General features: G+C 45.2%; 1 protein-coding gene and 1 pseudogene across 1 annotated transcript in view; both read right to left on the bottom strand.

The window, feature by feature from the left end:
* The window catches only part of MOV10L1 (Mov10 like RNA helicase 1), a 69,124-nt gene extending 56,466 nt beyond the window's left edge, over positions 1–12,658 (bottom strand). The window contains exons 1-3 of the mRNA XM_012434405.3: positions 12,562–12,658; positions 10,624–10,808; positions 2,695–2,854 (exon numbers count right to left, since the gene is read on the bottom strand). Of these exons, the coding sequence (XP_012289828.3) occupies positions 2,695–2,854; positions 10,624–10,808; positions 12,562–12,658 (442 nt within the window). The remainder of the gene's footprint in view (positions 1–2,694; positions 2,855–10,623; positions 10,809–12,561) is intronic.
* Positions 12,659–13,046: 388 nt separating this feature from the next.
* On the bottom strand, positions 13,047–13,434 carry LOC105704858 (small ribosomal subunit protein eS12-like; annotated as a pseudogene).
* Between the last annotated feature and the right edge of the window lie 3,186 nt (positions 13,435–16,620).

The following is a 16,620-nucleotide window of genomic DNA, read 5'->3' as shown; positions in this document are numbered from 1 at the left end:
CTGTTCAAACATGCACAAGCATGGTTTCCTCCACCAGCCACATGTCCCAGCATGCTATCCACATTTGCTTCCTCCCATGCTATAAGCGTATGTTCTCCTCTGCTGTCCTTGTGTATCAGACCTCACCTAGGTAACCTCAGAGGGTTGTGTTTAGGACAGAACCTGACCCAGGCCAGTTGGCATCACCTGGACTCTTCCACCACACCTGTGACCCACTCAGCTTGCCCCAGTCTTAAGGCTACACTCAGGAAGGAACTCCAAACCACCCACCCCAGTCCTCCCACACAACCTTGGATGGCTGCTCTAGAGCAGAAGATGCTTTTTCTTTGTTTACTTGCTTATTGTCTGTTCTCTCTCTCATCAAAATGCGAATTCTTTGAAGCAGTGTCTGGCAGAGTAAGCGCTCTAATATTTGTTGAATTAATGTCAAGAAGGAAACAGCATTTTCTGACTCTCCCAAAGTAAATGAAAAATGTAGCATCATTCTTCCTTTTGTCACCTTTAGGTCGGAATTTATAAACAAAGTTTTACGGGGACGCAGCAACACCTCTTGCTCGGGTACAGCTATGTCTGCTTTCGACTATGTGGGCACCATCCGGGGGAGGGGCTTTGAAGGGGACTTGCATGGCCCACAGCCGCACCACCTGGCCCTCAACAGAAGTTTGCTGACCGCTATATTAGATTCTCTGTAGCATCCTTTTTGCACATTGTATTTTCTCTTTCAAAAAACTTATTTTGCTGTGGTCCTTAGGTTTTGTGATTGCGTTCACAGCAATTCTGACATGGTCTGAACGTGACTCTCTCAGCCTCAGGAGGACCTGACTTTGCCTCACTTGAGGTTTCCTGTACTGGGAAATCCCTTGGCCTAGGTTCCGGATTCCTGCCCATCTTTATTCCTCAGGGGAAACCTTCTCTTCTCTGCCCCATTAACATCAGGAACATCAAACATTTCTGGTCTTCTTCCTCTTGAGCCATTTCCTGGTGAGGCCCCTGAGAGGGGCTTCTTGTTGGCAGGATTGAATGGCCTTAACAATTATAGGCGCCTTTCCCCAGAACTGAGCATTTCTCTGGCTGCACAGAGATTCTAAAATCCCAGTAGACACCTATCAGTTTCATCCTGGGGGATCCCAGGATTAACAACCAAGGTCAAGGTCAGGTGTAGTGGCTCATGCCTGTAATCCCAGCACTCTGTGAGGCTGAGGTGGGTGGATTACCTGAGGTCAAGAGTTCCAGACCAGCCTGGCCAACATGGTGATACCCTGTCTCTATTAAACATACAAAAATTAGCTGGGCATGCTGGTGCACACCTGTAATTCCAGTTACTCGGGAAGCTGAGGAGGAGAACTGCTTGAACCTGGGAGACAGAGAACCTGGGAGGCCTAAGATCAGGCTACCACACTCCAGTCTGGGTGACAAGAGCAAAACTCTATCTCAAAACAGAAAAACGAAAAACCAAGGTCAAAGAGTGATTCAGCAGCTTCCTGGTGGGCAGAGCTACCCCCTAGACCTCCTGCCCCCAAGTTTAAAGCAGAAAGCTTCTATTCATCTTCTGACAGGCAGTGCTGTGGGCTGTGCGGGTGGACTTCAGCTCAGCAGGCACCTCCCCAGGCAGCTTTTCCAATTCCTGCCCTATCACAACGTGTGCTCAGGTCTATCTCTCCTTGAGAGGAAGAAACACATCTGAATACGGAGTCCGGCTCTGTATTCACCACCATAGGCAGCAAGAGCACAGTAACCAAATTTAGCTTAGTCAATGGCATCCACACATTCTTTCTTTAGGTATAAAAACAAAACCTCAGATCAGCCAAAAACAAATGCAATAAAAAATGGATATATACTTTTGGAAAGGTACAAAATTATCCCTGAGCCCTAGTTTAAAACATCTAAAGCATTTTAAATAGTACCTCAGTATGCCTGTAACACTAACTTAGATCATATCATTAGAATTATATGAAAGCAACAACTACTCAGAAATTATTGACTGCACTTAACAAATGAACACAAAACACATGAGAGCACAAATTTAAACAGTGACCTGGCTTGGTGCAGTGGCTAACGTCTGTAATCCCAGCACTTTGGGAGGCCAAGGTGGGTAGATCACCTGAGGTCAAGAGTTCAAGGCCAGCCTGGTCAACATGGTGAAACTTGTCTTTACTAAAAACACAAAAAATTAGCTAGGTGATGCACGCCTGTAATCCCAACTACTCAGGAGGCAGAAGAACCCAGGAGGCAGAGGTTGCAGTGAGCTGAGATCATGCCACTGCACTCCAGACTGGGTGACAGAGTGAGACTCCATCTCAAAAAACAAAACATAACAAAAAAACCAGTGACCTGGTCCCCTCTCCCAAAGTTCACTCAATATCCAGATGCCTCTGTGTGAAACCTGCACCTGGGGAAGCTACTCTAATCCCCAAACCCTCTCAACAAACAAAGCATGCCCAAAGCTGATCCTTTCAATGATGTGTGTAGCCATCGCAAATCTAGAGACAGGGTTGTGTTCTGTCATCCAGGCTGGAGTGTAGCAGCTGGATCATAGCTCACTGCAGCCTCCAACTCTGGGCTCAAGCGATCCTGCCGTCTTGGCCTGACAAAGTGCTGGGATTATAGGCATGAGCCACTGTGCCTGGCCCAGTAACAACTCTTTAAAAGACAAAACCTAATTTTAAATGTAAAACACAGACCCCTCTCACATACCTTCACACACACTCTCCAGAGAGAAGTACGTGGTCTGACTGATATAGCCTGCGCCCTCCATCACAGAAGTCACACAGCCAATCAACACTCGGGGGCTGGAGTCTGAGGGACTGTCACGGTTTCTGCTGTCATCTTCCCACTTATCAGAGACAGCTTCTACCTGTAAAACAAACAAACTGCTCTTTAAACCATAATACAAGGACTATAAGAAAAGCAAACTACAGGCTGATATGCCTGTCTGGGTCCATTAGGGCTGGAAGTCCAAGATCAATGCCCTGGCAGATTCCGGGTCTGGTGAGGGCCCTCTTCCTGGTTCATAGAGGGTGTCTTCCTGCTGCATTCTCACGTGGTAGAAAGGGCAAAGGGGTTCTCTGGGGTATGTTTCATAAGGGCTCTGCCCTCGTGACCTAATCACCCACCACAGCCTCCTAATAACATCACACTGGGGTAAGGATTTCAACACACAAATTTTGGGGACACCAATGTTGAGTCTATAGCAATCCCTTATGAACACCGATGCAAAAATCCTGAACAAAATGTTATCAAAGCGAATGTAGCAGCATGTTAAAAGGATTACACACCATTACTATGTAGCATTTATCCCAGAATGCAAAAGTGTTTCAACATATGAAAATCAATCGACATATCACATTGATAGGATGAAGGAAAAAAAATCACGATTATCTCAACTGATGTACAAAAAGCATTTGATAAAATCAACACGTTTTTATGATACAAACACTCAATAAACTAGGAAGTGTAGGAGGGAAACCCTGCAAGTGCCAGGGCAAGGGTCTGAAGCCTCAGCCTGTTCCCATATAAATATTGATTTAGGAAAGAATTAGAAATGTAGGCACATAGTTATCCCTTTATATAATCATATATAATCTTATAGCTACTTAGAATCATAAAGATATATACTCAATATAACCTTTAATTTTACTAATGACTATCGGGTTATGAAGCTTGGAACTGAAGTGACATTGTGAACAAAGTGACCCTGAGGCAAGATGCTCGAAGCCCTGTCACGCCCGCATAAGGGCTGCTGGAGCATGCCTTGGCTGTGCAACAGTGCCAGTGCTGTGAAGTGCCCACTGTTGAACCAGCTAGGGGAGGAGTCGTCCAAAATGACTGAGACATCTCCTTCCTGGGGGAGTTAGGAGAAAACTCCGCTTCTCCAAGTTCTTGTGGCAAGGCCTGGCGGCTGTCAGGAAGGCCCACAGACATCTGGGGGCTTAACTGTCTCTATGTGATGCTGGCTTCAGTGGTCACGTTCCATGTCCACTCTCATGACCCGCTTCTGTACCTGCTTTCTCTTTTTCTTAAAATATAATAATTACAATAGTAACATAATCTTAGTGTCCTTGACATTTCTGACAAATATGCAAAGAGTGCTTATGCATTAGTTTTTCTCCTTGCCTCGGCTACTTGAAAGTTCTGGGCCCCCTATCTTCAAGACACATGATTTACCTGACCTATCAGCGACCACCATTACCTCACCCGACCTTCCCTGCTCACTGCTTTGTACTCAATAAAAGTCAGAGTGTCCAGGCACTCGGGGCCACTGCAGGTCTCTCTGCTTTGGTTGGCAGTGGACCTGCAAGCCCAAACTCTTTTTTCTATCTCTGTGTCTGTGTCTTTTATTTCTACAGTTTTTTGTCTCCGCACCAACAGGAAGGGACTCACAGAACCCTGTAGGGCTGGACCCTATAAGGAAGAGCAGGAAATCTCTTCAACACAAGAAAAGCCATAAATAAAGAACCCACAACAAACACCACATTCAATGGTGAAAGGCCGAAAGCTTTCTTTCCCCTAAAGTGGGGAAGCAGGCAAGGATGCCCATGCTTACTTCAAGGCTTTCAAATTGTCAGATTAGTAATATAATTACCTTTACTCACAGATGGAAGGATCTTATCTGTGGAAAACTCTAAAGATTCCACACACATAAATAAAAAAAAATGGCCAGAGCTAATAAATGAATCCAGCATAGGACACAAAGTCAATACACAAAAATCAGTTTTTTTTCCATACATTTGCGATGAAAAATCGAAAAAGGAAATCAAGAAAAAAGATTCCAAAAAAAGAGAAAACAATATCATTTATAACAGCACTGTTGGGTCAACAGGTTAATTCCTAAGAATAGAACACTTAGCAACCTAACTAACGAGATGGAAGACTCGTACAATGACACTAATGAATGAATTAAATACCTCAATAAACGGCAAGACAACTATGTTCATGAATTGGAAAACTTAATATTATTAAGATGACAATCTTAAGACGTAATTATTAAGATGACAATATTACCCAAAGTGATCTATTATACAAATTTAGGCTGGGTGTCGTGGCTCATGCCTGTAATTCCAGCACTTTGGGAGGCTGAGACAGGTAGATCACTTGAGGTCAGGAGTTCAAGACCAGCCTGGCTTACATGGTGAAATCCCATCTCTACTAAAAATACAAAAAAAAGTAGCTGGATTTGGTGGCAAGCACCTGTAGTCCCAGCTACTTGGGAGGCCAAGGCATGAGAATTGCTTGAACCTGGGAGGCAGAGATTGCAGTGAGCCAAGACCACATCATTGCACTCCATTCTGGGTGACAGAGTAAGACTGTCTCAAAGAAACAAACAAACCAAAAACCCAACAAATTCAACAATCCCTATAAATCCTATGGGTCTATTTTCACATAAATAGAAAAACCCATTCTAAAATTTTAATGGAATCTCAAGGGACCATGAATAGCCAAAACGGTCTTGAAAAGGAGTAACAAAATTGAAGGTCTCATACCTCCTGATTTCAAAACTTCCTACAAGGCTACAATCATCAAACAAGTGCGGCACCAGTGTAAGTACAGAAATATAAACGAATGGAATAATAAGGAGAGCCCAGAAATAAACCCTTGCATATGTAGTCAATTGATTTTTGACAAGGACCATTCAATAAACTGCAATTATGAGGTCCTAAAAAAAAAAAAAGTGCTGGGAAAATTACCATGGGCAAAATAATGAAGTTAGACCCTCATCTTATACCATACACAGAAATTAACTCAAAATGGATTAAAGAAGCCAGGCATGGTGGCTCACACCTACAATCCCAGCACTTTGGAAGGCTGAGGTAGGCAGATCACTTGAGCCCAGGAGTTTGAGACCAGCCTGGGCAACATAGGGAGACCCCATCTCTACAAAAAATACGAAAATTGGGTGTGGTGGCACACACCTGTAGTCCCAGCTGCTCAGGTGGCTGAGGTAGAAGGATCACTTCAGCCTGGGAGGTTGGGGGCTGCAGTGAGCTGTGATTGTGTTGCTGTACCCCAGCCTGGCTGACAAAGTGAGATCCTGTCTCAAAAAAAATTTTTTTAATGAATCAAAGACTTAAATTTAAAAGCAAAAACTATAAAGCTCTTAGCAGAAAAAACTCTTCATGATCTTGGATTAGTCAATCTCAAGCGTGACATCAGGAGTACAGGCAATAAAAGAGACAAATTAGACTTCCATCAAAATTTAAAACATCTGTGCATCAAAGAAAGTGAAAAGACGATAGAATGAGAGAAAATATTTGCAAATCATCTATCTGATGAGAGATTAATATCCAGAACATATACAGAATTCCTACAACTCAACAAGAAAACAACCCAATTTTAAAACAGGCAAACGATTTGAATAGACATTTCTCCAAAGAAGATAAATAGATGGCCAATAAGCACATGAAAAGATGCTCTCCAAATCATTAGGGAAATACAAATCAAAACCACAGTGAGATACTACCTCACATCTGTGAGAAATAGCTATTGTCAAAAGAAAAATAAAGAAAACAGCAAGTGTTGGCAAGGATACAAAGAAAGTGGAAGCCTCATGCACTGTTGGTGGGAACATAAAATGGTGCAGCTGCTGTGGAAAACATTGGGTTCCTCACAAAGTCAAACCTACACTTACCATATGGGCCTGCAACTCTCTTCCTAGGCGTAGCCCCAACAGAACCGAACAGGGACTCAGACAGACACTTGTTCATGGCAGCACAATTCACATAACCAAAAGGTAGAAACAACCCACGTGTCCATCAACAGATGAATGGAGAAATAAAATGTGATTTATTCACACAATGGAATGTTATTCAGCCATAAAAAAAAGAATTAACTTTTGATACATGCTATATGGGCAAATCTTGAAAACAAGTCAAATAGCCACACGTATGATTCCACTTATATGAGGTAGAATAGGCAACTCCATAGAGACATAAAGTAGAACACTGATGCACTGTTTAACGGGTACAGAGTGTCTACTGAGATGCCGAAAAAGTTCTGAAGACTGACTGTGGTGGCTGTCTTCTCATATTTTACCACAAGAAAATAAAAAACAAATAAATTCAAATAAATAAAATAAATAAAAATAACAAATGAATAAAATATAAATAAATCCAAAAGTACATTCAAGTTCATACCAAAGGGGATCATTCTCATCAAGTGAGAATGGCTCACAATACAGAAACTGTTCATATTTTCCACCATATTAAAAGTTCAGAGGGATAAAAACTGTGGGATCATCATGAAGATACTGAAAAGTACATGAAAAATCTATTACTAATTTATAAAAACAAGAATTGTGAGTAGAGATGTACACTCTTTACCACACCAAAAAAGGTCCTGCATTCCTTACAAGATGGAGCAAGTAAAGGGCAGCTGACCACCAACAGGACTGGGACTTGCTGGATACCCAGGGGCCAGTTTGTCCACATTGTCACATTTCTCAGATCAGAATGAGTCTCACAACCTATGTTTCCATTTTTGATTTTCATTATCAAATTAATGGTGTGTCTTAAAATCAATGGGAATCTGGTACGAGAACTTGCTTTGGAAGGCTGTGTGTGAGCTACATGACCACAGCTCAGAGAACCAGGTAAGCATCATCTTCACAGGTTCTGGGTTCAAGATCCCCTTTGTAAGATTCTGAATCCAGAGTAAATACACATAAAAACATGAGGGTTATGGTATAATTTCAAGTTCAAAAGGAATTCTCTGGAGGAAAAAATATAATTAAAAAATTGAGAGAGGAAAAGACAGGGTAGTGTGAATGAGCCAGTTCTACAGCTCTCACGATGAAGTCCATAAATAGTAACAGTGGTGAATTAATAAAAGATACAGGCATATTGTTCAAGTGACTCAAGTACCTCCCAGATAAGGTAAAAACAAACCCAGAAGAGCATCAGGTCTGAAGCATCAAAGTGCACGCTGGGAACACGGAGGGAGGCTCTTCCACTTTTCATTTCACACTCTCTAAGCCAGAGCTGAGAGAAATGTTCTCTATGTGTGCTGCCCAATTTGGTAGTCACTAGCTTTACTTAGCACTTGAAATGTGGTCAATGACACCTAGGAAATAATTTTAAGTTTTTTTTTTTTAAGACAGGGTCTCTATGTGCCCAGGCTGGTCTCGAACATCTGCCTCAGCCTCCCAAGTAGCTGAGACTACAGGTTTATGCCACCATGCCTGGCTGTAAGTTGCATTTAGCTTTAATAAATTTAAACAGCTGCACATGGGTGGTGGCTACCACAATGAATGATGGAATTCTAGACTTTGAATTATTTTATTGGGTATGCATTATTTTTTAATTTGAGAAAGATGGTATTAAGCATTAGATAGTACTAGCCATAATAGCATAATAAAGTACATCTCAAGCATTTCGTTTTATTTTAGATGGAGTCTTGCTCTCCCTTGCCCAGGCTGGAGTGCAGTGGTGCGATCTCAGCCCACTGCAGCCTCCACCTCCCAGGTTCACGTGATTCTCCTGTCTCAGCCTCCTGAGTAGCTGGGACTACAGGTGTGTGCCATCATTATTTTATACTTTTAGTAGAGACGGGGTTTCACCGTGTTGGTCAGGCTGGTCTCGAACTCCTGACCTCAGATGATCCACCCGCCTTGGCCTCCCAAAGTGCTGGGATTATAGGCACGAGCTACCATGCCCAGCCATCTCAAGCATTTTTAAAAAGTAGTTAAGAGCTCAGTAAGTTTGTCAGGTTCCAAATTACATTTAAAAATCAAAAGCTTTCCCACATAGGAAAAAAAGATTAATTTGAAAACACAATGGAAAACGATGTTGATAACAGAACATATAAAAACCACTGAAAATAAACTTAAGAAATTTACAGAACCTAAATAAAGCTATTAAACTATAAAAAGAATAAAAAGAAAGACTTAAATAAATGGACAGACATAATCTGTGGTTGGAGAAGACTCCACATGACCCAAATATCAATTATTCTAAATGAAATCCATAAACTCAGTGCCATCCAAAGCAAATCTGGGCAAGGAGGAGAAACAAAAAGATTCCAAAATTCATCCAGAACATGTGAAGAGCCAGAAAAATACCATCTGCTGAGAAGAGCAAGGAAGTGAAAACTGCTCACCACCTATCACAGCAACCCTGCCATGGGGCTCCTGTACAAGCATCAGGACCACATCACATGCAGGTGGGATTCTGATGCATGTTTAAGGGATTTTCCAAATCAGCACAAATCAGCAGGGAAAGAGTGAGCAACTCAGATGACTGGCTAGCCGTTAGGAAAGCAATATCTGGTTCCTTCTCTCAGTCTGTGCAGCAAAATAAATTCCATGCAGGTCAAATAGTTAAATATCAATAAACAGGCCAGGCATGGTGGCTCATGCCTGTAATCCCAACACTTTGGGAGGCCAAGGTGGAAGATCACTTGAGGCCAGGAGTTTCAGATCAGCATAGGCAACACAGTGAGACACCATTTCTAAAGAAAATTTGAAAAATTAATCAGGTGTGATGGTGTGTACCTGTGGTCCCAGTTACTCGGGAGGCTGAGGTCGAAGGATAGCCTGAGCCCAGGAGTTCGAGGCTGCGGTGAGCTATAATCACACCACTATACTCCAGCCTAGGTGACAGTGCAAGGCTCTGTCTCAAAATTTTTTTAAAAAAATTTCTAATTGTCAATAAACAATTTTCAGAGTAAAATGTGAATATTAGGAATAAGAAGCCTTCCCTAAGGCTTCTTACAGCATCCAAAAGTTACATGGAAAAGAGACACATTTAACTACAAAAAATGAAACTATGAAATACAGTCAAAGATGATCCTGAGGAAAACATTAACACTTTCATATAATAATTTTCCTTAAAAAGCTCTAATTTCCCTAATATATAAGCTTTAACAAGAGAAAAAGCTGACCTCAACAAAAATGTGGACAAGACACAAAAATAATTCATAGAAAAAATATGAAAAGTTAATGTACTTAAGGCTTAAGTGCAAATTAAGCACAGTCTCATTCTGCTTCTAAGAGCATAACTTAGTATATTACTGATGTTACTTTGGTGATAACCATTAAATTGTCAAGAAAGTAAGAGAATAATAGATACATAAACTGCTATGTTCTCCACAGCATAAATTCACAGGCAACCTTTACTTTCTAAAGTATACATTTTTATGTGGTTTGAATGATTTACAATGACTGCAGCTTATTTATTTATTGAGACAGGGTTTTGCTCTGTCACCCAGGCTGGAGTGTGGTCATGTGATCATAACTTACTGCAGCTTCAACCTTCTGGGCTCAAGAGATCCTCTCGCCTCAGCCTCCTACGTAGTTGGGATTACAGGCACGTGCCACTACACCAGGGTAATTTTTGTGGGTTTTTTCTTGTAGAGATGAGGTTTCACCATGGTTCCCAGGCTGGTCTCCAACTCCTGAGCTCAAGTGATATGCCTGTCTCAGCCTTCCAAAGTGCTGGAATTACAAGTGTGAGCCACTGTACCCAGTCTATTTTTTAACACAGAAATCATAAAGAACAAAAGCACCCCCTCCAAAGATACATTCCACTCTTTCTCCCTTGGCCAGGTCATGTCTGATCAACTGAACACAAGGAAAACAACACAAAGCCCCATGGTGAAGAAAGACTGTTCCCACATGAACTCAAACCTTACCCTAATTGCTTTCAGTCCACTGGACACTTTATTTTCTTCCACAACTGCAATCACTTCCTGTCCAACATTCAGAAGCACTTTGCTAGTCACAGCATCACTGGAGAAGTAGATCAAATCATCAATCATGCCATAATCGCTGCAGTACCTTGTCACGACACCCCGTACAGTTTTCAGCTTAGTGTCACCTGAGATGGGTAAACAAAGAGGTTATCTTGGCCATAAAAGTAAGCGCATGCTACAGTGAAGCCCCACCAGAGCAAGAGTGCACAAGCCTCCACGAGGGACTAGAGCCTAACAGGCTGCACTTGAGACACAGAGAGTCCCATCAGAGTGCTGTGTCTGGAACGTGGGGTTTGGAGGCAGACAGCCCAGTTTCCTCTGAGGGGCACAGGCAATGGCTGTGCAAGTGACAGCCCAGACTCCATAGCTGGACTGAGTGGGTTTGACTCCTAGCTCTTCTACTGCCATTGGTGAACCCTAGACTAGGTCCTTAACTACTCTGGGCCTGTTGTCATCTGTAAGATGGAGACTAATTGTCACTACCCAAGGGAGCTGCCGGAGGTGGCAGAACACATGTGCATGTATGGACCTCTGTGTGGTTGACATGGGGTAAGTGCTATGTAAATTGTACTTATATCAGCATCTGAGTTACTAGTAGTATTGATTATCTTCTTTCAACGCCATCAGCAGCAGCCTCAGAAGACTGGAGAATCTCAATAAACATGGTGCTGGAAGAGGTTCAGGGCTGGGCAGGCAAGTCTTGCCCAGGAGCAGCGCATGCCCTCAGCCATCTGGCCACTGCGGCAGCCACAGTCCTGAGTCCTGAAGGCGCCTTCCCTGCAGCTTCCCAGCCACGGTTGGAACCTGGGGTGCCGGTTACAGTTACAGGCACGGGATCTTAGTGCTGCCATGAACTGGAGTTCCAGCTATCGCTGAGTGAGTGTTCTACATATGAGACCCAGATCTGCAAAGCAAGTGCTCCAGGTAACACAGCATCAGCCCCTATGGATCCAGAGGCCCTTAACACGCTGCCTGCAGCAGGAAGCTCCTCTCCTGAAGCCTGCTCCTGGCTTCTCTCACAGAAGGCAACTAGGGACCCACTACTGTGGATTCCATTCCCACAAAAGGAAACTTCGGGAGAAGCCATCAGAACCTCGGGAAAGGCCAGGCTTGGTGGCTCACGCCTGTAATTCCTATACTTTGGGAGGCCAAGGCGGGTGATCACCTGAGATCAGGAGTTCGAGACAAGCCTGACCAACATGGTGAAACCCCATCTCTACCAAAAATACAAAAATTAACTAGGCATGGTGTTCGGCGCCTGTAGTCCCAGCTACCTGGGAGCCTGAGACTTGCTTGAACCCGGGAGGTGGAGGTTGCAATGAGCCAAGGTCCTGCCACGGCACTCAAGCCTGGGCGACAGAGTGAGGGTCCATGTTGGGTGGGGGGAGCCTCAGGAGGAAGGAACCGGGCAGGAATCCAGGCGAATCCCAGGCTTTAAAAAGATGGGCTCGAAAACAAGGCAAAGAAAAGGCGTGCGTGGGCGCCGCGTGTTCTGAACGGACAAGGGACGTCGGCCGGGCAGTGTTTTTTGGGGCTTTTTGGGGCTTTCCAGGCACACAACTGCCAGTGACGCTGCGGACAGGGAAGAGAGACATGGAGACACGCCTCGGCAGCTGCTTGGCATCAAAACACAAAGAGGTGCTGGTGACATCCGTGAGACCTCACAGAGGACGAGAGCCCAGAGTGGTGGGGTGCTGGTGGGGTCGGATGCCTCCCCAGGCGAGCGGGGAACGAGCGGAGTCCGGGAAAGGCCACGCCCAGCGTCTCCCGCCTCCCGCGCTGCACTCAAACACCTCCGGTGGCAGCTCCCTCGTGGCCCACACGCGAGGGCCCAGGACCCGCCTCCCACCCGGCCGCCCCTCCCCTCCCGCGAGGCACCTTCCGCGAGCTCGGGCTCCTGCCGCCCAGCTTCCTCTTTGGGGGCGTCGGCCGTCCTCCAGAAGAAGGCCACCAGCTTGGCCGCGAGGCTCAGCATGACCGGCGCCCAGCCTTGGCTGCTTCAGCCGCCCGCACGCGCCCTCACCGCTCCCGACGCCCGCGACCAATGGAGGTGGGGTGGGGTCGCTGCGCCTGCGCATGCGCCTTCGGGTCGGCGCGACCAGTAGCGGTTAGAGGTCAGCGGTTGGCGCCTAGCAGCACGTGACGAGGCGAGATGCCTGGTGGGAATGATGTCATGCTGGGCGGGTGGGGCTTCGCGGGGCGGGGGGGAGGCTCACGTGGTGGGCGGGGCTTTGCGCGGGTCCACCTTCTAGCTGCCCACACTTCAGGGAAAAGTGTATGGTATTTCACTGCCCAGAGTGATGTTAGGAGTCGTTTTTTGTTGGTGTTCTTTTTTTTCTTTTGTGAGCCAAAGATTTATTTCTTCATTTCTTGCATATGAAGTACACTTCCATGACATCCTTGGCCTGAGACTCCTTGCCATAGTCCTTAACTACTACGCAACCGCAACCGACCACTTGACGGGGTTTCCCGTCTCTGTCAGTTTCACAGAGGCCTACCCAGTCCCCTAGTTTCTTGCAGTCATCCACCTTAATTAGGTTGATGTGGTGTTCAGCACAAAGGGCCTCCACCAACTTGACATCCATAGGCTCTTCACAGTTGCGCTTGGCGCTTGTCTAAGGCTTTGGCCGCTGTGGGAACCCCACATGCTAGGCCATCATGGATGAGGGCGGTCTTTAGCACTTCTTGTAAAGCAGCATTAACGTCCACGACACCTCCAGCAGCACTGCCTTCCTCCGCCACGTTGGTGGTTTACGGGCGAAGCCCAGTCTTGAACGCACCCAAGTCTCCGCCTCCGCAGGACACGGTGGCAGGGAAAGAGTTGTTGGTGTTCTAAGTCAAGGAAGTTCCCTCTTGTCCTATTTTCTCAAGAGTTTTCATGAGAGGGTGTGAAATTTTCTGCAACGCTTTTCCGCATCTATTCAAATGATCCTGTAGTTTTTTATTTCAGCCTGTAGAGGGAATTACATTGCTTTGCTCTCCCGGGAAAACTCGGTCACGATTCGTTCTCCTTTTCATATACTGCCCGACTCAGCGTCTAAGGTTTTGTGCAGGGTTGGGGATGGTGCTGGTGAAGCAGATTGCTCTGTGGCCGACCTCCCATTTTCTGTGTCTGGCTGGTTTGGGGTTGGTTTAAACTGGGCCTGCAGTGACCTGGGAGTAGGATGGTGTAACTTATTCCCTGAAATTGTGGTAGTATTCACCAGGGAACCTATCTGGGCTTCGTTTTCTTTGTGGGAAGGTTTTTAATGAGAAATTCACTTCTGTATCAGCTAGAGGGCTATTCAAGTTATCAAGGTAATGTTGAGTAACTTTGGTAATTTCTGTCTTTTAAGGAATTTGTGCAATTATTGGATGTGAGATTATTGACATAAAGTTGTTCAGAATATTTCCTTATTATCCTTTTAATGTCTGTATGGTCCATAATGATGAGCCATAGTTTGTTCTCGACATAGGCAATTTATCTCATCGCTCTCATTTTCGTTGAGCAGTCTATATTTATCAATTTTATTGATCTTTTTAAAAAAATTACCTCTTGATTTCATTGATTTTTCTCTATTTTAAAAATGTCTTTACCCTTTGCGAGGCCAAGGTGGGCGGATCACCTGAGGTCAGGAGTTTGAGACCAGCTTGGCCAACATGGCGAAATCCCATCTCTACTAAAAATACAAAAATTAGCTGAGTGTGGTGGCATGCTCCTGTAATTCCAGCTACTCGGGAGCCTGAGGCAGGAGAATCACTTGAACTGGAGAGGCGGAGGTTACAGTGAGCTGAGATTGCACCACTGCACTCCAGCCTGGGGGGAAAAAACAATATATATATATATATATATATGTATGTATGTATCTTTACTATTCCAATGATTTCTGTTCTTTATTCTTTCTTTCTTCTTCTTTTTTTTTTTTCCTTTGAGACAGAGTCCCACTCTGTTGCCCAGGCTGGAGTGCAGTGGCGCCATCTTGGCTCACTGTAACCTTTGCCTCCCAGATTCAAGCGATTCTCCTGCCTCAGCCTCCAGAGTAGCTAGGATTACAGGTGCACGCCACTATGCCTGGCTAACTTTTTTGTATTTTTAGTAGAGACGGGGTTTCGCCATGTTGACCAGGCTAGCCTCGAACTCCCGACCTCGGGTGATCCGCCCGCCTCGGCCTCCCACAGCGCTAGGATTATAGGCGTGAGCCACCGCGTCCGGCCTCTGTTCTTTATTATTTCTACCCCCTACCTTTTTGGTTTAATTCGTGCTTTTTTTTTTTTAGCTTCTTTTTTTTTCTCTTCTAACTAGAATAACCAGCATATTTTTTTAGCTTCTTTTTTTTTTTTCTGAGATGGAGTTTCGCTCTTGTTACCCAGACTGGAGTGCAATGGCGCGATCTCGGCTCACCGCAACCTCCGCCTCCTGGGTTCAGGCAATTCTCCTGCCTCAGCCTCCTGAGTAGCTGGGATTACAGGCACGCGCCACCATGCCCAGCTAATTTTTTGTATTTTTAGTAGAGACGGGGTTTCACCGTGTTGACCAGGATGGTCTTGATCTCTTGACCTCGTGATCCACCCGCCTCAGCCTCCCAAAGTGCTGGGATTACAGGCGTGAGCCACTGCGCCCGGCTAGCTTCTTAAGGTAGACAATTAGATGATTAATTTTGCAACTTTCTTTTACTTTAAATATAAATATTTAAAACAACCACAGATTAGATTTCCCTTTAAGCTTGGATTAGGCGCATCCTATAAAATTTGACTTGTATTTTTACTTTCATTCAGTTTCTAATTTCCCTTGTGATTTCTTCTTTGACCTGTGGGATTTTTTTGTAAAGGTATATTGTTTAATTGCTAAATATTAGAGGATTTTCTAGATAATTTACTGTTATTGATTTCTAATTTAGTTTGGTCACGGTCAGAGAGTAACACCTGGATGGCTTCAGTGTCTAATACTGATTGAGGCTTTCCCCTTTCATGAGGTCTCCTTTCATAAATGTCCCATGTGGCATTGGAAACAATGTGTATTCTGCTGTTGCTGGTTTGGAGGAGGGTCCGATTTATTGTTGATTGACATATCTTTATTTTACTAGGTCAGATCTGTCAGTTTGGTGACAGCCTGGGTCTCACCTGTCTATGGATGCAGAGTGTAACTATAGTTCCTTCCTGCGAGAGGGGAGAGCGTGGTGCACTTGCTAGCGTTTCAAATCTCTGCTAAGCCTGCATCTTGGGCTGGGTGCTGGAACACACATGGGAGCAGCAGGGTCCCAGAGACTTACTGGTTGGTGGGAGAAGACGACCTTGGAAATGAGAGCAAGCTGCGTAGGGCTTGTGGCTCATGGGCTTCCTGCCAGGGCAGCTTGCAGGAGGCGTTGCACCTGCAGGGCTGCCCCTCAACTCCCCAGCTTGAGCCACTTCCCAGGATTCTGGACTCAGCTGTTCCGGCAGATGCTCCAGACATCTCAGCCTCATCATGTCCAGAAACGAACTCCAGATCCTTGTTCCACACATGCTCCACCCTGGTCTTCTCATCTCTGTTCTCACTGCTCAGACAGAACTCAGCAACGTCACTCTGACAGCAGATTGTGTCCACTCTTCAAACCCTGTTCAGAAACCAATCCCTCCTCACCACCTCCCACTGCCACCTCGACGTCAGGCAGCGCCTGCTCCTTCCACTCCCCAGCCTGTTCTCCACCCAGTGACCGACACAGCTCTGCCCAGACCCTTCCATCAGGTCCATCTCAGAGTCAAAGTAGATTCGTCTCCACACCCACAGATGCTGGCACCCTGCTGTCCCACCTGCACCCCGTTGCATGGTCCTCGCCCGCCCTCCCCCACCTGCGGCCTTTGCTCCAGCTCTGTCAGCCTCCCCTCCCTGCCTCCTTCTCACTGAGGCCTGCCCTGGCCCCTGCAAACAACAGCCCCTCATTTCTCTCCCCTGACTTCTCTTCCCTCATAGAGGAAATC

The sequence above is a fragment of the Aotus nancymaae genome, unplaced genomic scaffold, assembly GCF_030222135.1.
Source record: "Aotus nancymaae isolate 86718 unplaced genomic scaffold, 86718_ANA_hifiasm-v0.15.2.pri h1tg000076l, whole genome shotgun sequence".
In the NCBI taxonomy this organism is placed as follows: domain Eukaryota; kingdom Metazoa; phylum Chordata; class Mammalia; order Primates; family Aotidae; genus Aotus; species Aotus nancymaae.
The sequence above is the reverse complement of the archived record's forward strand: the minus strand, read 5'-3'. Positions and strand labels throughout refer to the sequence as shown.